General features: G+C 41.2%; 1 protein-coding gene across 1 annotated transcript; it reads right to left on the bottom strand.

Moving 5' to 3' along the window:
* Positions 1 to 4,577: 4,577 nt before the first annotated feature.
* On the bottom strand, positions 4,578 to 16,829 carry sall1a (spalt-like transcription factor 1a). The gene is made up of 3 exons (XM_063479053.1): positions 15,932 to 16,829; positions 7,297 to 10,700; positions 4,578 to 6,221 (listed from the first exon to the last, which is right to left on the bottom strand). Exons 1-3 carry the CDS (start codon positions 16,002 to 16,004, stop codon positions 5,781 to 5,783), a joined length of 3,918 nt encoding a protein of 1,305 aa, XP_063335123.1. The 5' UTR covers positions 16,005 to 16,829; the 3' UTR covers positions 4,578 to 5,780.
* Positions 16,830 to 22,521: the final 5,692 nt, after the last annotated feature.

The following is a 22,521-nucleotide window of genomic DNA, read 5'->3' as shown; positions in this document are numbered from 1 at the left end:
ATTGAGTAACAGAACCTATCACACTCGAGTAATGTCGCTAATATTCAGCCACTGTTGCAGCCCTTTGCTTTGATCTAGCATTGATGTGGGTGGTCAGTATTTACAACTCAAAACGTCTTGAATTTGAGACTGGCAGCACACTGAAACTGACTCCGAAATAGTTTCGACTTTCCTGTTGTAACCCTGGGTGACTTTTTTGTGCCCAATGAGCCTTTTATGAGAAAATTGACAAAGTAAATATCCTATCAGCTTTTCAGCTGATGAATAATGTACACAGTGAGTGATGGAGTGCTTAAAAAAAAAACTGCTTCAGGGTTGTCCCTGCACATCAGCTGTCATCTGTGATGCAGGTGGTGGCCCAGGCGTGGGGGCTTACGGCAGCACACAGGTGCCCTTTTCACTCCCAGGCCAAAAATGACAAATTCAATAAACTCAAGACATCTCTCCACTGCACCTATGGAATCAAACACACCTGACAAGCGGCTGAAGGGCTTCTTCCTAGTCTCTCTGACATCCCATCCTGACAACTTCTCAGTATCAATAACTTGTAGAATATCCATCTTACTAGCATGCTTTCACACTGTGAGAAAAAAATAAGAATATGTGTCAGAGGTTGTGTGACTTGAGGTAAGACTGTGATGAGGAAACTGAATCTCTGAGATGACATTAACAGAGAGTGTCCCCTACTGTGTGTGTGTTTAAGCCCCAGAGCAGACAGACCTGGCTTGGGTTACCAACCGTAATTCTGATGGTGAAAGGGCCACAATCAGCCTACTTAATCTCAAAGCTGTTCTTTAAAACCAAAGAAAGACGATCTGTCTCTATTCTACTGTACAAAATAAGTGAACATGTGATTCATCTTAAAATGGAAATGTACATTAAATTAAATTTGCCTTTAGGGGCAGGGAGGACAACCCGTGACTGCAGGTTTTTCTATGATAACAAAAAAGGTACTTGTACTTCGTCAAAAGACCCAGTCTCATAAACCTACCCTGACCTCAAAGAACAAACCTAGACATCACATTTTAAGGAATTAGCATCACAATGCCCTAAATGTCTCCCCTGTAGTAAAAGCCCAGTAAAATGGCCTTGCAATTTTAGTGGTGATGATAAACTGGGAGACGCAGATAGCAGGATCACTGAGCGTGAGACAAACCCTTACTGTATGTTCATTAGCATCCGTGAAGGTTCCCATCTGACGAAGAGGGAAACGGAGTACTGAGGCCGTTCTGCAAGCATGAGTGTCTTATTAAAGAAAGGGCCAGGGAGCCTCAAATTTGGCGAGGCTGGTCCACGAAGAGCTCCCACCTGTTTGTCTGGGCACTCCTTTGACACAATAGGTCATGAAATGCAATATGGGCCTATGCCTCTCTTTCTCACAACACAAAAGGCAAAGAGCGGATGAACTGCAAGATAAATGACCTTGACATTTGGAAAGTCTCCAGATTTCTGCGCTATAAAAATAAACCATGCAAAGAAAAACTCCAAAGCCTCATGAGCCCTGAGTAGAACTTACACATGGGCAGAAGTAAAAGATCTGCCTTTCAGCGGATTAAAGTTTCTACTTAAACATCTTGATTGCTTCACTAGCAGTGGCAGTGTAGAAAAGCAGTGGCAGAATGGAAAACCCAGAGCTAAAAAGTTGTGCTCCATGTTTGTACCTTCAATATGGAGATTTTCCAAACAGCTGTGCACATGCTGCAGACAGCCTCCACTTTCCACAGGAAGTATGATGAGAACCACAGGAAGATAAAAACAGCCTGGAATGGCTTGAGGGAAATGACAACACAAATTAGACATTTACAAACATACCAGGAAACAGAAAAAACACCCTTTTGGGAAATTAGGGAGACAAACAGAAGCACATTAAACAGTCAATGGCATATTACTTATAATAACACATATATATATACGATTATTTAGATTTGCTTTTTTAAAAAAAATTCTACATCAATATTTGTAGGTGAACATAGGGGTATGTTGTTATAGACAGTAGGCCTCTGAGCAGGTCAGTCACCTGAGTGACAGCATGGACAGGTGTGGAGGTGCATCCGGGGAGAGTGAACCGCGGCTGCCTTACTATTGTTCTCAGTGGGTCTTTGATCTCCCGTAGGCCAGAACCTCAGTGGGGAGTCCAGGCTGGGCCCCAGGCTACGGTTTGTATCGACTCAGCAGGGCTGACAGCACAAGGCGGAAGTGGGTGTGGGCGGGTGGGGACTCCAGCTTCCTAAGATCGCCTCTGTGCAGCTTCGTCTTAGCCTGACCTGCACACTGAAGGGCGGTTGAGAGTACAGGAAAGAGAAACAACAGCTATTAAACAGATTTCAGTCCAACCACAGATTAAGAGTCAAAAATATATATTTTTTTCTGACCTCTCATTTTACAGTGAACGCATACATCAGATGATGCACAAAAACTTGCCATCAGCCATGGAGGTCATTCTTTTCTCTTCATGTTTTCCTGTTTTATCCACATTTATGTATTATGAAATAAAGATGTTTAGGTAAAAAAATATAATTTCCATAATGACAACTGTGTTAAATATACACAAGTGTGCATGAAAAGATTTCTGACACAAGCAGAAAACAAGTGAGTTTATTTTTGCAGTGTGACAGCTGTGCACACAGCCTTTACTTAAGCCAACCCTATAATGAACTTTCAAGTGTACAGTAAGTGGACAGGAGTGGCTTACAGCTAAAGAGAGTAATGTTTCTTTCCTGATGGTTCCCATCCTCGCCAGACTCTGCAGCAAAAAGCCATCAAGCCATTTAGCTTGAATAAGGAAAAAGAAAAATAACCGTGAAACTAAAATAAAAACAAAAACAAACATTAGATGTAAAATAAATCCAAATGTGTGTGTGCACGACTTTGTGTCTAGCTGTAGAATGTGTGTTTACAGCATAATATTGTGTATGTATTCTCAGTAGCCTGAAAGTAAAGTCTCAATGTAGCGGCAGAGCAGTTGACTAGACTCACAGTAAATTGTGACAGTGAGCAGGGCAGACTGGGACAGCCCATCTTAGTCTTTGGCGATTGTGTTTCAGTGTGTTCGCCTGGCTCTTCCTGTGGTGCGGTGTGTTGTGGAGCAAAAAGCCACTGCTGGGAGCCACAGTGGAAGAGATCAATTGTACACATTCCTGCCACCTGAGATTCAAGTGTTTCTGTAATACTGCACAGCTCAATCGATACTTAAGCAAGGAGCTGAGAACCAAGAGCACAGTCCATGCTTAGTGGTGGGATGACTCACACAGAGATAAAGCATGTATTTACTCCTGTATATTTGTGCTCCCCAGCTGTGAGCAGTCTGCATGAAAAATAAGCCAAATGACTCATCAGGCCTTTATTTATTTATTTATTTATTTTGTTTCCATTATATTATTATTCAAATATTTATAATTTTATGATTTAATTTTGCAGCACATCTTTAAGTATTTATAATGTTATCATTTGGAATTTAATTTTTTTTAATGAAATCAATTAGATTTTCATTTAGAATGTAATAATAATAATAATAATAATAATAATAATAATAATAATAATAATTTTCCTAAGTAGAAATACACCATATTTAAAATAGTACATGCAAACGAAGAATTTGTCATAATTAAGCAAGAATGTGGGAATGTTTTATTTTTCTTTTTGTTCTTTGAAGGAATCTCTCAGGAAGCCGATTTACTGCACAAACAGAGCTCAGGGGAACAGATGTGACTGTTAAAAAGAAAACAGGCACTGTGGGCAAGGATCATTTAGCGTCTACGTCTCGAAATCTAAAACGTAAATATTGGGGATTTCGGCTTTGTAAAGAGGAGGGGAGCGCGCCGAGGATGCTGGACAGAAATTAACAGATCCTGCATTGCAGGATGTGCAACGATGTGTTAAATTAAATGCAGCTGTTGAAATACAAAAGGGGAAAATTTTTCACTTTGAATAAAAAATGCAACGCAAACGCCTTTAAAGTCGTCAACTGTATCCGGATAACCGAGCGATCGTCTTGACAACCTCCTTTGGAAAGCACTAACTAGATCGTCGCTTTCTTAATACAAGTTCTATTTTCAACTGAAGACGAAGAAGAAGAAGAAAAATAACGCCAACTGCGCATCGGACACCTCCTGCTTAACTATCTGCTTCGGACACCCCATCCTTTTACCCGCTGCGACGCGCTTTCTTTCTTTCATTTTTTTTCTTAAAAAAAAAACCCCTTTGTAAATAAATTGCAGAAGGGGGCCTTTTCCTTTCCACGGATACGCTTTGAATTTATCCGATTCTGTGGAACAGTCATTAATTGGAGATCTGGAGATCTGGCGACAGAAACTACGATGTTCAAACAGTATTCATTTTAAATTAAAGAGCAGGAAAACTCACACCATCAGCACCCAAGCCTCCGTTTCTGTTTCTGTAGTTTGTGCACGGTAACTGGAAGCGTGGAGGCTGCACGTGAACACAAATTCTTTAAAAGAAACAAAAGTTACTTATTTAATTTTTTTTATTTCTGCTTTTTTTCTTATGTATAGTTGTTAGTAAATGTAAAGAGACGGTATTTTTAAAATGAGGAAATAAAAGCACACAAACACACAATGTTTCTTTTGGAAAACTGATGTATTTGATTATTAGAGTAAAGAATTACAGTATCTTAGTTGTTAGTAGGTATTAAAGTGTAGAGAAACTGGACCCATAAAGATCTTCCAACTTTCCAAGAAAGTGCATGTAACAGTCCGAAGGTTGTCAAACCCGATATATATTTATACTTATAAAAACACTATCATTTTGTCCCCTGGCCGTGATGGACTTCTTATGAGAGCTTTATGTACATTTTCTTGCAAGGGAGCTTGTATTTCCACATCTGAACATATTTACAGAAGCTTCAACACATAACTTTGCACTTGATGTCAGTGAGGATGCTGGGACATAGCAGCAATGTGGAAATCCAGCTCAGATACTAAAAGTGATCCTTCCAATTTGATTAGCTGTCTCAGTTCCAAAAACCAGGAAACAGGCCAGACTGAATGTTCCTCTATTTGAAACCGTCTTGCTCTCAACAACACCAAAATATGAGCAACAGAAGATAGAAGAAAAAAAATGGAAGTAAACAAAAAAGTAGAAAGTACAATACACAGATACTGTAACGAGAAAACAAATTAACACTAAATAAACCCTTGAAATGTAGCAAACTTCAATGTTTTGTCTTCCTTAAATAAGATAAAGGTAAATAATAATCGGAAAGAAAGGAACTACAACATCATTTAGTCCCTTGCCTGAATTTCATTGTTTTGTCTTGATGAGGCGGGGTGGGGGGGATTCATGAACACACAGATGTTAGACCATCTACAGAAGATCAGTGTACATTATTTACAGCAAGTCTGTTCGCTTATTACAGGGCTAATGCATCACATGAACATAGACAGTTCAATTATAGCTACTACAGACAGAAAATAACTTAATGCCAAGGTAAGGTTATCTAACCAGATATTCTAAGTTTCAAAAGCACATTTTTAAAGCACCCATTGTGGCTTTAAAATAAACAAAACCTAATTGTTAATGCTTCCACTTGGTTTCAAGCAAGGTTATAATCACTAATAAATAAGCTCCTTAAAACTATAACATGTACATTGTACAAAAAAAGCAACTTGTCTTCACACTCATGTTCGTAAAGATTCAATGGCGAGCAAAGCAGTTCAGCTGATTTTATCCCTGTCTTGTTCTCTTCCTCTGTCTGTGTCTACATATGTGTACAGTATGCCTTTAGGCATCTTTATGTGTCTGTGCCCAGTTGAGGACATATACTAATTGGTGGCAATTTCTTTATTGTCCTCCATGAAGCGTGTGAACCGGAAGTGGGCCCCATTCTCTGTGTTGGCCATTTTCTCCAGACCAGCCAGAGCAGCATTGGGCTCCGTGTTGTGTAGCTTATCTAGGCTGCCTGTCAGGCCACCTATGGGAGAGCTGCCCCCATTTCCGACACCACCTGACATGGGTGGGATGCCTCCGTTCTGGATGACAGAGATTTCATTTGTCTTCATTGCGAGACCATTGGAGAAGGCCGCAGCATACTGATTCCAGAAACTGGCCGGGTCTCCGTTGCTTGCCCTTGATGCCATGTCCTTCTGGAAGATCTCGGGAAACTTGACTGGGTTGGTGCCAAGGAAGGCCATCGGGCCATCTACGGAGAGCCTGCGGCCACGTCTGGCAGGAGCGCTGTTCCACATGTGGGTGCCCATGTGAACCTACACAGACGGAGAGGGAGAAGAACAAAAGAGAGGAGGTGAGAGACAGAGCAATGAGCGGGATGAAAACTAGTGATGTTTACAAACTTGGCCACAAGAGCTGCACATGAGATGATGCAATGGAAAAAATAATAATAATGCTTGAGTGTGAATTAAAATAGCTTCACACCCTGAGTGCAGCAGATCAGTTAGCTGCCTATGCTATGAGAAGTACAAACACTGTGTAAACATCTTTTGGCAAGACTGATACATGCTGTTTAATCTGAACTTTAATTTGCTCATCTCACAAGGGGACCGCACGGCTGAAGCAAAAATTGCACTGTCCAGTTTCATTGCCCCAGCCAGTATTACATGTGACATTTCACCTCTGCCCATACCCTTTCTAAGAACAAGACAACATTCTGCTTGGATATTTTTGAAACACCGCTCCAAAATAATTGTATTTTAATGTGGCTCATATACAATAGTTTACACAAAGTTAATGAGCCTTTTTTTAAATAAACCATACCACTCGCTGTAAGTCTAGTATCATCCAACAGCCTGAGCTTGATTCAGTAAATCTTTTAGAAATAAAAAAAACCAAACAAACAAGAAAAAAACACATGCCCTTATTTCTCCACTAGGAATTGGAGATTGAGACATTCAAAAATAACTAACATAATTGTAAATTAAGGCCACATAATCCCCCAAAATCCTAAAGATCATTAAGCAGATCTTTTTCTTGATGATTTAAGCCTGTGACATTTTTTACAGAATCCGTTATGGAAAAATACAGACTGACTTAGCTCACAGTGATTATACCTGATAATTAATTGTGTGCACTGGATCATTCTTAGCTGATCACATCCTGGAATTTCTCTCCAATAATTATATTACATGCATGATTCAGCTTTTCCATTTTTTTTCTCTAAGAGCAGTTCCTTTCATTAATTATACCACATTACCACATCTTGATGCCTAGTGCACTGACATGCCATATAAAATTAAATAGTAACCCTGAGACTCGTTTTTCATGAACATTCTCACGCACATACTTTTAGGAGGCCAATAGTTTGCTGGGTGTTTCGACATTTACCTTGAGGTTTCCTTTGGTGGTAAAAGCTCGGCCGCAGATGCTGCAGGCAAAGGGTTTCTCCCCTGTGTGGGTTCTCTCGTGGATCTGCAGAGCACTGGCGGAGGAGAAACACTTTGCGCAGGTATTGCAGAAGTGTTGCTTGGGAGTCCTGCGTGGTGGAGCAGTGGAAAGCACTGGGGATGTTGAGGCAGATGATGTGACCAAGCCAGGGGGTACCTCCTTGTTTTCCGGATGAAGGCTATGAAGGAAACCATTGACTTCTGGTTTGCTTAGAGAACCGACAGATAGAAGAGAAGGAGTTGGGCTGGAGGACAGGCTGGTATTTGATGGCTCAAATAGCTGTGAGGGCAGGTCTCGCATTTGATGTGTTAGCATATGCTGCTTGAGATTGCCCTTGGTGGAGAAACCCCTGTTACATGCCGTGCAAATAAATGGTCTTTCTTTGGTATGGCTTCGATAGTGAATGTCCAAGGCACTCTGACAAGCAAAGGTCTTCCCACAGATGTCACAGGATGTATTCTTGATGGTGCTACGCTCACGGAAGGGGAAAATCATGCCCAAAGGGTCTTTTGGTGAATTGACAGATGTCAGGTCCAGGGCTCCAAGGTTGGAGGGATGTGAGTGCAAGAGGCTTATACTGGTGGGGTCTGAAGATAAGGCCCTTTGGTGCCTTTCTTCGAGGCTCGGGGATTTACGTGGTTGTGGCTGCATGCTAGTGGGTGATGGCGCCTGCATGGAGGAGGTAGATTCTGACACCGCTGGACTCCCGGCGCTTTGGCTTTCAACATCACCTCCCAGAGATGAGGAGTCATTGGTGAGACAGTCACCTTCAATTAAGCCATTTGCAATAGCCTTCATCTGGATCACATTATGTTCCTCCATTTCATTATTATTCTCTTGGCCATTCCTCTCTTGCCCTTCCTGGGTAGCCATTTCAAGGGGAGCTGGGGAGTTACATAGACTGTCATGGGAAGCATCAGCAGATCTGGGTGTATCTGGCACACTGCTGTCTGGACCCTCTTCCATTCCTTCAGTGTTGTCATCAGAAAAGTTGTCAAGATCATCAAAGTTTCTCTCTTCAAATGAGCCAGTATCAGAAGCCATGGACTCTGGATAACTCTCTGGCAGAGGGGTGTTGGGGATCTGCCCACCCATATGCATACGAATATGTTGCTGTAGAACGACAGCATTCGTGAACTTCTTCTGACAAATGGGACAGGAGTGTTGAACTCTAAGAGGAGGCATGGCCCTATGAACACTGTAGTGGGTTTTAAGATTTCCCTTGGTGGTAAATGCCCTGCCACAGATTTTACACTTGAAGGGCCGTTCTCCAGTGTGAGTGCGATAGTGCATTTTCAGTGCACTTTGGCAGCTCAGCACCCGGTGGCAAATGACACATTCATTTGGGTCTTTCACCTTTCTATCAATGTTCTCCACAAGTTGTTGTAACTTGGATGTCTCCGATCCCTGGAGAGGATCCAGAATGCCTACAAAAGGGAACTTAGCCTTGAACTGATCAGACATAAGGGGCATGAGTGGGTTGGTCATCATGGGTGGGCTGGTAGAAGTCGTATACTCTGCAGCGCTTTCTGATGCACAACTCACATTTGTCATGAGACCCAAAGTCTTGCTGCCTTCGTCAGTTTTTCCATTTGAGGTAGGCAGTGTTGCACCTTCACCCTCTTCAAATACACCATCATTACTTTTAGCTGAAGGCTCAGTGGCACCTGAGTCACTCTTTGCAGTAACAGAAGGACTAGTTATGGCTATTGAATGATCTTCCTTTTTGATGAAATGTGGCAGGCTTGGCATGGTTGGTGGAAGCAGCATGCCGACTGATGATGTCAGAGTAGGCAAAACTGGTTTACTGTCAAGCCAGCTGGTCACAGGTTTCTCAGGTGGTATAGACATGCCGTATGGAATGCCAGTGCTTGTTGGTATGTTGTCTAAATGCTCAGGAACAGGGTAAGGGTTCATCTGGATATGAGGGTATTTTTCTTTATGACGCTGAAAATGCACCTTCAGGTTACCACGAGTAGAGAACCGGTTGCCACAGATATTACACTTGTAGGGTCTCTCACCAGTATGTGAGCGCAGGTGAATTTGCAAGGCACTGTCGCTCCCAAACACCTTGCCACAAAACCTGCACTTATGTTTGAAGAAAGCATCATCAGAGCTGCTCTTATGCTCAAATGAACTGACATTTGGCGGCTTGTCTTTTCTCTGCTGGGCCAAAGCTGCTAAAGAGTTGAGGTCCTCTACAGTGGTGCCAACACTGGGCAGAGAACTGGAGAACATGGGATTTCCAGGTGGGGGTTGAGGTAGAAGGGGATTCACGGCCGAGCTTAACAAGCTACCTATTCCAAATGCTGGCGTCGATGACTTTGCTAGTGAGGAGCTGCTTAGTTGAGAATGAAGGCTACTCATATGAGTGGGCCTTTTGTCAGAGGATTGGGGATTGATTGTTGATGGCCCCAGTGTGGTAATGCTCTGAGATGTCTCACTGCTGCTTGGTTTGGACTGAGGTAGCTGTGCTGCTGCAGCCAGCTGCTTTATGCTGCTAATACTGGCCGACTGGCTGGCCAGGTTCTGTGCTAGGCCTGCGGCTGCCGCCAGCTGTTGAGAGAGATGTGAGCTGAGTGTGGTCAGGGGGCTGGCAGCTGGCCCCATTGTGCCGGGAGCAGAAGTTGGAGGTACCTGTATTTCTGGTGACTGGGAGGCTAGTAGCAGTATCTGATGGCGAATCTGTTCAATAAGCTGCAGCTGGTGGATCTGTTGCTGTTGCAGGGCTAAGAGCTGCTCCATTAGTGCTGGCACAGCCACCCTTGGTCCTCCAGTCGAACGGGCTTCTTGGGAGAATTGGGCCACAGCCACTTTGGTGCTCTGCAGATTTTCAATTATGACATTGCTGTTGATCATGGAGAAGTTCCCCAGTTCAGTTAGGTTACTGAGCTGAGGTAGTGAGGCAGAGATAGCTGAAGTACCTACTGCGGGGCCAGAGGTGCCTCTATCAGCATGGCTGCTGACTGTATTAATGGGGCTTCCGCTCTCTGTATGACTGCCGTCCTCTTCGTGACCACTGCTCATTCCGGAAACGTCCACGTCCATGGATTCGTCTTTTTCAAGAGTGTTAGGCTCCAAAAGGTCACTGCCCTCTGTTTGATCAGTGTTATTAGCTGTGTCATTCATCTGGTCATCGGGATTATGAGGAGGAGACCCAGGCGAGAAAGTTCCGACAGGGGAGGCAGGATTTTCATTCACTATCAGAACTAACTGATTCTTAGTGCAATTCTTCTGGTGTTCCTCAAGACCTGATAGTTCAAAGAACTCAGCACAACATCTGCTACAGACATGGGCGTCTGACTCCTTGCAGGGGGGGTCCTCGGAGCAAAGTTCTGTGTCCCCTGAAAAAGAGGAAACAGAGGATTAGCGATTAGAAATGTTTTGCAGCTGAAGAAGCAGGTTTATCTTCTTGAATTCAATTGTTGTTAATCTTAAGTTAATCAGTTTTAACACTTATCCTTCTGATGTGTTCACAAAAAAACGATTGAAAGGCAACAGTAAGCCGGCAGAAATGAGAAAAGGCCTTATTCAATGTAGTGGCCTCTGAAACATGATAAGAGGGGATACAAAATCAATGGGAACTACTCAAATATTGGTTAAAAGTGATCTTTGAAGATGTACATCTGGGTTTCATCAGGCCAACCAAAGGTAATCATTTTCTCTAGATAATCCATCAAAATATAGAATAGAGTGAAGTCAGGATCATTGGGTCTTAATGAAATTTCATAGAAAAGCATTGATTTCCTATATTCCATGCCCTTCAAAGTCTACTTGTCCACTCGGTGCAAATCAAGCATTTGAAGGACTTATTAGACTTTCAATTTGCTGTCAACTTTGCTCATTTTCAGCCAACTACAGGCATCTTGGACAGGTTATCTATGTCACTAAACTAATTTGTATCCACTCAGCCTGCAATCACAGTGAGACAAGAACAACAGAGCCTGTGGCACCACATCTACTGCATATACACAAGAAAGCAAAAACAAAGAGGAAGAAATTCAAGAAAGAAGTTTAAGGTAAACAGTTACTCAGTTGATAACCAAAAAACATGAAACAAATCTGCCATCTATTACAAGAATAAAAATATTTATTATTCTTAAGACTTTTGTTTAAGTATTGTCCAATAAACCCAAAAGTTAAATCCAAGAAAGGACAGTTATCGGTGAATTCATTTAAGGAAAAAAATGCCTGAAAGGGATTAAATAAATAAATAAATACTTGGTCAACGCTAAAGAGCAGTGTGGCATATGAGAACGCATGCATCACAAACTTGCCAAAACTAAGAAAGCAGACACACCAGTTCATAGAACAAGCACAACAGAAACTTCTCTTGTTACTTAGACAAAAATTCTAAAGTAACGACCACATTTCAAATGCGCCCTGAAACAGGTTTTGAAATTTTCCATTTTAATAAACAGGACGAGTCAGGGAATGAAAAGGCAAGACGACACCCTGCCCCCAGAGCCACTGCTGTGCTCCAGACTTTCCTTATTCATTTCCCTCTTTGTCACACTAAAATCTCGCTATTTAACATACAAGTTGATTTACAAATTGCATTTCTCTATGAATCCCTTTCATTGTGCCTCTGGCCCCTCAACACTTTCATCAGGGCCAAGAATTCATTTGCAAATGAAACCCAGAGAAGTGCAGCCCTGCCCCACAGAGAGACAGGATGCCTTCCCATTGTTCACACAGCATGGGAGCGGCGGGGATCGTCGGCACAGCCTGGCCCTGCTCATCTCAGTCGACTCAAAGCAGATCCTGTTTAATTCAGGGATTATCTCCCTCAATGTTTCTTCGCTCAGAGACATCAGATAACGCAAAGTTGCCATGACAGTAAACCCTGGCCCTCACACCACCAAACCATGCAAACAGGGAAGACTCAACTTTAATGATAACTTTTCATGTTAAACCCCCCCCCCCCCCCCCCCCACTTCCACCCACCCGTCTACCTACACCCCAAGCGTTAATTTTGAAAAAATGTGTTTGATTCATAGTGTGAGAAATGTGAGGATTAAATAAACACCTTTTCTCTTTTCTCAAGGTTCACTGTACACAAATTAGTGTGAAGAAAATCAAATCATATGATAATGAGCGGGATGAAAATAGAAGAATATAGAAAAGAAACAAAAACTTTTGCCTGACTTTTGGAAGATGCAGAGTTATTCATAAAAAATAAAATACCTGAGTTTTCACTGTGTGTGCAAATCTACACACAGCAGAGAAAAAGCTCTACAGTGGAATTTAATTAATTCACTATTTAACTCACAAACATAATAAGTGTGTTTCTTTAATTGAATAAATCCTAACAAATACTAAAACATTATTTTTTTGTACAGTGCATTTTCAAAAATTGTGCACTTTCAAATTATTTAAGTTTATCAAACAAATGCCACAATAAAACAAATGCAAGGATAAAATATAACTATCGCTAGAATATAAAATTACACTAAAAAAGACAGCAAAGATAGATGAGCTTTCCCCCAAATTGTCCATTTCTATACGCTAAGTAAGGAACTGCTAAGACTCGTCATCAAATTGCAGTGCAGCAAGGGACATTGTCGTCTTCCAAACTCTATCACAAGTTTAAAGAAAGCAATGGTAAAAATGCCTTTACGGCTGTACAGTGTAAGAATCATTTCACCACCAACTGCATATGACTTTTTACACTGCCAAAATATGTCTTTACTTGATGACCGAAAAAGGATCAAAACTGAATTAATGCATCACTACAAATCCACTGTCCACATAAGACTAGGAGCAAACAGCGCAGATGCTAGCATTAGGCTTAATTCCTAAAATAGCAAGGATTAACTTCAAATTACAATTAAGATAAAGTCAAGCTGGTATGAAGAAAGACTGTAAACTTCGATAGAATGTCTATCAATAGCACAATGTAAGTAGTGAGCAGAGCTAAAGGGCGTTAAGGCAGACAGCAAGAGGACGGAGCCTCAAAGAGATTGACCAAAAATCTGAATATGAGAGACAAGAAAGTAAGGATTAGTCAAAAAAGTTGGAGAGCTTTGAGAGATCCTACATTATTTTTTCGCAGGGGGCCTCTGTGAGCGTCTTGACACTTGTAACTTCAGGAGGGTTTCTGCTCACATCTTCTCCAGCCCTCAGGACTCATCCCACTGAACACTAGATGGGGTTCCACTAAAGCTGCCGTGGTCCAGGACAAGATTCAAATCTCAGAAGCTCTGCCCCGGTGACATGGTTAAAGCTTAAGGGGAGGGAAAAAGGCAAAGCAAGTCCTTCAGGCTACACCTAAACTCACACCACATAAACAATGGCAAAATGACAAGCGAGGCACTCTGTGTTTGCAGGGAGAAACAGCGCAAAAGGGGGCTGCCCTGCCAATCTCTCCTCTAGGGGGGCCACTCTGATAGGGCATAAGGGGATGGTCACAACATTGATAAGGCCCCACAGTCAAACACACTCTTAAATAAAAAAGCTGAGGCCTTGCTGGGCCGCCTGCAGCTCTCATCAGCAGGGTCAATGGCAAGGCAGAGAGGAACACAGTGAGCCCTGAACTCTGATCACCTCCAAACAGAGGGACGCTGGCAAAGGTTAAAACAGCTCAACATCCCACCCTCTGTGGCTCTCACTCCGACCTCCCAGTAACTACAGCCCTGAGCATCACTGATATTCAGCTACAAATACAATGACTTTCTGTTTCCCTTTCTGCTACCAGAACACTCTAGAAAGACACACAACTCATTTATAATGAGCACTGCTTCAGCTAAATAATCCCAAACTTAAAGACAACATGGTCATACTCTTATAATTACATACACAAGACACTTGCAACTATTTTAGCATATGGCCTAGACATAATTAGGAATTTTTGCATTCTGCAGATGGGTTGTTGAAACAAGTGACTTTCCCTCACTCCCCTTTATTAGATTTAAAGGAAATTTAGGGGAAAAAAACAGCACTCAGGGATAGACTAGGTTTTGCATTAATCATCAAGTTCCTAAAATCACGTGAAACAGCGTTTCAATGCGTGACTTTCTCCCGAAAGGAATATTTATTTTAAATATTTATTTTAAATGCACATGCTTTTCAGGTTGTGCTAAACACAGTGTGCTGCATATAAATTTTTATTTGCTCGCATGAAATCTGTAGGCCATTTTTCTAAAATTTTAAATCAAAAGATTATTTATTTTTAAATTGCAGAAAGTATAAATTTTGTGCGGCAAAATTCGATCACACTGCGCGGAATAACAAAGTTGGGGCTTCTTTCCATTTAAGAAATTTATGAAATTGCTTAAAATATTAATGGATATTTTTTTTCCTCCTAATGAACGCATGACTGAAAAGTCGGTCAACAAAAATACACGCTGCAACGTCCTGTAGCGAAATGAAAGCTTTATTTATAACTACAGTGATCTCAAAGCGCAGTTTTATTAAAGTGTCTTGTTTGGCTCGAGTATTCCCCTTTTCTACAAAAACAAAGCAGCTTGCAATTAATTATAACTTTACTGGCTTATGTTGGCCTCTGAAACTCTGAGAGCTCATGCAGAGTCCTGAATGCCACTTTGTACAAACTCATTTCACATTTTAGGAACCACATTTCTAACAAAGCGTTCTTACTGCAGTTTTTTTTTCAAAGGTGTAAGATGTTCGCATTGGCTACAAGTCCGCAAGTTAAAATTAGGAAGTCGGTTTATCTATATGGACACGAAACTATCTTTTAGACTAATCGGTTTGTGGACACAGAATGGCCGAGACAAAACTTCAGCTTCCCAAATATTTGTTTTCTTCGTCTTCTTCTTTTTTATAAGAAAAAAAAAATATTTGCCTAAAGATGGGTAAACTAAAGAGACCGTCGCAGGAGGAACTGGGAAAGATGTTTGTTCATTAACGTTCTCCGGCGCACTCTGTCCTCCTTTCATCTTACTTTAAAAAAAAGTAACAAGCCATGACGTAGACTGTTGATATATTTTCATAAAAGAAGGAAATATCTGTACGAGTTTACAGCGCAAAGCTGAAGCACACGGAATACAGTATTTGTGGGTCCGGGACCAAAGAAAAGTTGGGAGTCCCGACAGGGGCGACAGGGTGGTCGATGTCGAGGCAAGACGCCGACCGCTGAACGCAGGGAAGCCTGCGTGCGAGCGGAGCGATTATTTATTTATTTAAAACGCGCTAAAGTTAAGACTAAAAACTTTTGAAACTTTTAAGTCACACCGAGCTCAGACCCAAAGAAAACGCACCATATCTATGTTTTTATATTTAACTTATTAACCGTCTAGAACCGAGTTTTAACCCCTGATAATCAAATAATCAGCGCAGAATTGTCAAGTTACCCCAAATTGTTCTTGGTACTTGAATAATGGGAAATTCGTGGAAAATCGGTGCATCAACTTTTGTTAAAAGTCGACCATACTTTCATCAAGAAGTCACTTGAATTTGTAAAGAAATCAACAAAAAAACTAACAGCATAAACTCCAATTCAAAGTCTTCCTTAACAGTGAGAGTTGACCGCGGACACAATAAAAACATCGCTTAAAAGAAAGAAAAATTCACGGTGATTGCATAAAAGGAGCGTTGGGTTACTTGGACTCACCATTGTGCTCCGATAAAGGCAGATGAGGGTCGGATTGGAAGTGTTGAGGCTTCGCTTGCTTCCTCCGCGACATGCTGGCTGGCACATCAGCAGGCAAAGAATAAAAAAATGACTACAAAACCTTCTAAAAAATTACGTAAATCGAGAACATCCACCGCGCATGTGCCCCGTTATGATTATCAATAATGCTCTGCGATTAATCATACGGGGGGCTTCTTTGAAAGGCGATTGGCACCTTGCCAGCCCCCCTCCTATTCAAATGAAGTCTCTTTAATCAATTAGCTCCTGATTTGCTGGGGACTCTTGTCTCTCTCTCAGCTCCCACCCAATGAGTTGATCCGTATGAGGAAGAAAGGCTGGGTTTTCCAAACTCCCTTTAGATACGGTTTAACCCCTTCTGTTAGCCAAGTCAAGGCTTATCTTGACTACTACAGGGGAATGTCAGCGTCTCGAGTCCATGCCCGCGACAGTATCTTTCAGTCTTTTTCACTGATCAAGCAGTGATCACAGTTTATTTTCTTTCTTTCTTTTTTCCTTTTCCCTGTTGATGTGGATTGACGGGACGCTCGCAACTCAAACCTTCGCGATCTCCAACCAACTTTAATTTCACTACAACAGTAGTCCGTTCTCCACTCTTGCGTTAAGATCGCTGTAATTCAGCTCTTGTTGTGTGCACACCGACACCTACTTTCTGAAGAGTTTGAAGCGAAGCTCCCGGTGCGCTAAAACGCAACGTCTCGCCAGCATGTTCCGTGCGTAAATGGCACCGTTACGCGTTCCCAAAACTCCAGAGTGTGATCCGACGTCCCAATCACTTTGATTTGATTATTATTAGCAGAAAGAGGGGTTACTTACTAACACGTTTTCATCACACACTGCGTTCCGCGAATAAACAAACTTTGAGGGCCCGTGCGGCAGTGGGACAAATGTGGAGCCCGGCCCATCGAGGATCTGATTGGTCATCGGGCTATTCAGTCACGTTACCATTCACCTCCACCTCCCTCTCCCTCCCTCCTCTCGCTCCCGCTCTCTCTCTTTCTCTCTGATTGAGCACAGCAGAGCCAAACGGTTTGTGCGCGCCGGGATGATCAGTGGTAAAGAGCGGAGAGACAGAAGTCTGTTCATCTGAATGGGGATAAATTAAGCTTTTAAATTCTTCCCCAAACACTTTTTTTTAACGAATGCTTGCCTCATATCCATGTCATGTGGACTAATCTATATTTTACATCATGCATTTGGAAAAAAAACCTAAACTTATCTTTATATATTCACCATCCACTGGGTTGTTTATATTGTAAAATCGGCATGAATGACTGCATAATGTCCTTATCAAAAGTTAAATGTTTGGCCTGTTGATATGTTTTATTTTATCATAATGGTAAATGTTTTTATTAGAATGACAATTGGCCAATATATTTCAGCTGATAACGGCAAAGCAAATAAAACAATGTCTTAATCGAGCCTGTGGATTACAGAAGTTACTTTATTATTATTATTATTATTATTATCATCATTATTATTATTATTATTATTATAAATAATGCATTAACAGGAGTGCGCATTCACTTGGGATGCTTAAGAGGGCAAGAGATCCCACAGGAGCTTCTTGTGAGCGCTGAGTCGAGTAGATTTATTACCTGAAAAAGATAAACGAAGCTCTCAGTCAGGCTGATTTTGAGAAATGAAGATAATAATGTTACTATAGGTGATGCCTCGGATGCCATTATTTTTCACTGAATATTTAAAGAGCAGCTGCAGGCTAGATGGATCTGGTCCTCTCTTGTGTCAGATATCTTTTAGTTTCGACTAGCCTTACTATTTACTTATTCATGAAAAAAGGAAAGAGCAGAGGGAAAATCAAATACCTCTGATGGCCTTAGTGATCTGCTTTATCAATGCGTTAGGTCGAATAATTAAACAGCACACATAATTTTCAAATGGAACATTCTTTTCTTCTTCTTCTTCTTTTTTTGGGGGAGGGAGTATCAATTGATGCGTAAACTGTCCAAAAACCTGGGGACCAGATCGAAATTAAAGCTGTGACTAAAAAAATCAAAGAGCAAATTATCATTAGTAGGGGAAAATGTGTATGTGCGCGTGCAATTATATGCAGGAAACTTGAAATTGCTAGGAGAGGAAAAAGGGGTCTGCAATATTGTAATGTCCCGGGCGGAAAAATCAATGGCCAGTTAATTGATGTGAGTGTTGGTGTGAGATTGTAAACAGGGTGATTTGCAGCCCAGCCGAGCAGGAGACATTTTAAATGGGATTCACTCGGGACGGTTGAGGATACAGTGTTAACAGTCATGGGCTGAATGACACAGGCGGACACAGTTTGGGGACCCAACAGATATAACTCAGTGCCAGTGCTTGAAAAAGTTTTAAACTGACTTAAACGTTTTTTATTTCTTTTCTTTTTTCAGAGGCGTGTGTCTGCCTGAATTATTATTTATTATCTGTTGAGTGAGAAAGCGGGAAAAAATAAATATTTAACATAAAAATGTTTATCATACTAATGATAATGATATTAAGATGGAATTATTAATGTATATTTCCTTTAAAAAAAAACTATTAAAACCTTTGATTAACGGTGGATGTAATAACCGTTTATTTAACAGGCGCATCAAACAGTTTCTTTTTGTCACTGTGGGGGAAAAAGTGCTTTCAAAGAAAAGTGACAGAAGCCTTTGGCGCATAAAAAGTGCGCATTTGTCGGTTATGCGCAATCAATGCTGCGCGCACCATATCAGAGACGGTCTGTCTTGGGTGTCATCATTCACTATTATCACCGACACGTCGTGATTGATCACGTAGCTCAGAAACACTGCACGTCTGAGCGCATAATGCGATAGTTAAAGCGAGGAATCTACCAAAGCGCAGTTGTTAGTGATCCTCACACTCTGTATTTCTAACTAGAAAGCCCCCTTTTTTTCTGCGTATTCAACACGTGGTGGGTTTCTATTCACGGTCCTGCTCCCTGCTCGACGCGATGCCTAAAGAATTACAACTAGCTGGATTAGGCCTTCATCTAGGTCAGCTGCACGTGTGTGTGTGTGTGTGTGTGTGTACGTGTGTGTGTGTGCGTAGTATTTGTGATAACAGTCGCACAAATGGCAAAAAGAGAGAGCGGACAAAACTCAAGGTTTTACAAGAAAGCAGAGTCTCGTGACTCCAGTATGTATGAAGAGGAGTGGAGTCCCTGATTAACAGGGCTGCTGCTTACATGGACAATAGGTTTGATTTATATGTTATGAGTAAAGAGCCTCTGTTAAAAAAATACCAAAAAGTTATAGAGATAATATTATGAAAGGGCCTTTTTAATAATAACAAATACAATCACAAACAACAATAGGCTGAAATTCCCTAAAATGTTTTAATTTGTGGCAGAATAAACTAGTACATTATTCCTTCTTTTCTTTATTAATGACAACTGATGAAGTCAATGGTCCCCTCATTCCCAGAACAAATATCAAGTGCCTGGCATTATTAATGGCACCATGATGTCTTTACTAAAGGATTATGAGCTTGATTAAAGGGATTGTTGTAAGCTGGCCTCATGCTCAAATAAAGAAATAAGCCCATATTTTCCTTCTACCAAGTCACACACTCTGTCACTGTATGACTCTTAACAGAACAGTACTGCTACGTTTAGGGTGCCCAACCTCAGTCAGTTAAATATTACTCAGTATTTGAGTTATTCCACATAAGTCTTCTAAAAAACCAAAACGAATAAATAAACAACAAAAAAAAAAATATCTAAAATTAATCAGGTTATAGGGCTTTGGGGAAGAAAAAAAAACTCCAGCTGGAGCAGAAATTATTGGTTCATTTACTTGAAGTATGAAGTGAGATTTCTTTGTCTTCCAGACAATCAGAATGCAGCATTTAGCACTGTTTTGCCACCAAAGGAATCCCATTGAAAAATCGCCTGCATTAAAATTCAATACCTGCAGCAGCACCGACTAGCCTCCATTAATTAAGAGATCAAACCCTTTCTATTGTCCTCCAGCAGCCCTGCCACCACTTGTCCCACAGATTGTTTTCCCCCATTGTGCCCTCTGACATCTTCCTGCAGCATCGCCCGATATCAATGGGTCGTGTTTGTTTTTACATTATCTCAGCTGCAGTTACAGACACCCCCTTTCAATCTCATCTTGTTTGAGGGAAAACAAGCAAACATTCAAGGGTGTCGCAGAGGTGCTAGAGGTCACTGGTCCATCACACATACCCTGCATGTCCAGGCTCTGTGTGTGTGTGATTGTGAGTTTGCATGTGCCACTGGTACAGCCATCTGTGGCACAAACACTGTGAGTGATTGTGTTTAAGCTGTAGCTACTCAGGTACAAGTGTACAAGTGTTAGGAGATGTGTGCCAACGGATCCTTGACAAAGAGCTTCAACCCCCCCCCCCCTCGTTATTAGTGAGAGAGGCCAGGCTTCAGTGTCTTTCTGAATGGTGTAACTGGACACCAAACATTACAGGCGGGATGCACTCAAACATAAAACTACATTTGCATCCTTTTGGATAGTTTGCAAACACTAGAATAGTTTTGTTTCAGATAAAATATAAACACAGCACAATTTAGAAGAGATTAAAACTTTATGATAGTATAACTTGCTGCATTCTTGTATTAAAAACAATTAATTACACTTTTCAATTTGGACAAATTCAAAGCATAGTTTGTTTCACATCAGATATGACTGATTATTAACTGATGATTCTTATTTATAAATAAACGTTTAAATAGATATAGATAAGTAATATACACAGCACTTGAGCAAAACGAACCTTTAGCTTTAGTTCACTAAGTTTATTAGCTTTATGGCTGTTTCTCATTACTGTCCACCCAAGTTTTTTTTCTAAATAGATACACTCAGTCACAGTGATGCAATCGTTCAATCCTTCAATTGTTATCATACAAATTCACTTGATTGTATCTGATTAAACATGTTCGCTTGAGTTGCATTAACGACAAACACGGTGGTACTGGACGACCACCAAGACTCCCATTTTAGCTCCTTCGTATTCTTGAAAAACACATTGTGCTTTCATATGACATTGACAAATGATATTTGGATGAAGAGGGATGCTTAGATGGTTAGATGTTTCACAGAATGGAGCCGGATTACACTGACACACATCACTAAGACTGGAGGTTATAGAGGAACCAAACACTCCAAACATCTTGAAGAAATTACAGACATCACCCACCGAAAGCTGAGTGTTTATGTATTCTTAAGAACCTGGAAGCAAAACTAAAAATTACACATCGACTTATCCCTACATTACTTCACACGCTCGTAAACACAGAATATACAGAATATACACATGCAATGTCTGTGTCACAGCCACAAAGCAAGCCGGGCGGGTAATGTAACCACACAACAAAGCAACGTGCAGGTAACCACCGAGCCAGCAGACACGCCACGTAAAACAAAAAAACACACACGTTCTTACAGTAAATACAGCCACAAAGTTGAAACATATCAAGCGGTTTATTCGCAGTGACTCTGGGCACAAGATGTTTATCAACTGCCGCCAGACAGCTGTGTTGGTCGGCCAGCAGTTAACTGTGTCTCAGACAGCCTCTTATTGCTATTGATAGTTAGCATCAGTGTCCTGGCTGAGGAATGGGACTGCTATAGGCAAACACAAGCTATTGATCTCCAGCCTGTCCCTGACCGGCCTGGAGCTACAGAGGGAAAGAAATGGGAGTGGAGGCCGGGCGGAGCCTTCAGACTCACTGTCTGGCACCTGGAAGAGCTACCGGTGGTGCTGGTCAGGAGTGTATTGAGAAAGATCTCACTCCTTTAGATTGCTGCTTTGTGTTCAAATAAACAGCCTGCATCTATTAATGAAGCATTAGCTAAATTATTCATTTATAGTCCCATTTTAAGTCTTTCATTTTAAGGCCACCTAAAGAAATGCATTTCTTGTCAGTTTTTCTCCAGTCAATGAAATTTTTAACTTCCTACGTACTTTGCATCTTGTCTCGTCCCCCTTTCATCCTTTTTGTTCGGCTATTTCTTAAATTAATATCCTCATTCGTTTATGTATTGATTGATTGATTGGCTGGAATAAAGCAATTCACTTTGGTGCACAGTGCTTTCAAAGCGGCATTTAAGCTCACCGCTAGCAACATTCAATTCATTAAATGACTGCTTCAGATTGTGCCCTGTTTTCTTTATATTTCTCTATATATTCCCAATAAAGAAATCACCACCAAATATGATGCCTTTCTGTACTTAATTGCTCTTTAAAACAAGCACAAACACACATGAGACTGCACTGAGGTTTCAGTGGTTAAAAATGAGGAATCTGTCGGGAGGAAAAGTGTTGCAGGCTCTATGTGAGGTCTTCTTATGTGTTTGCATGTGTGCTCTTGAGCTTCCTGTGACCACACGAGAGGGAACTAAATTTAAGCTGGTGTTTGTGTGTATGCCTGTGTGCTTTAGACTGAAAAAAAAAACAAAAACAGAGATACTGTATGTATCTCTGCTTTTGTTAAGTGTTTATTTACCCACTCAGGTGACCACCACATAATATGTAGAGGACAACATTTCTGCAAGTGCTGCATATATATGGCATTT

The sequence above is a fragment of the Pelmatolapia mariae genome, linkage group LG1 (genome assembly GCF_036321145.2).
Source record: "Pelmatolapia mariae isolate MD_Pm_ZW linkage group LG1, Pm_UMD_F_2, whole genome shotgun sequence".
NCBI lineage: Eukaryota > Metazoa > Chordata > Actinopteri > Cichliformes > Cichlidae > Pelmatolapia > Pelmatolapia mariae.
Note: the sequence above shows the minus strand (reverse complement) of the source record. Positions and strands in the feature narration are given on the sequence as shown.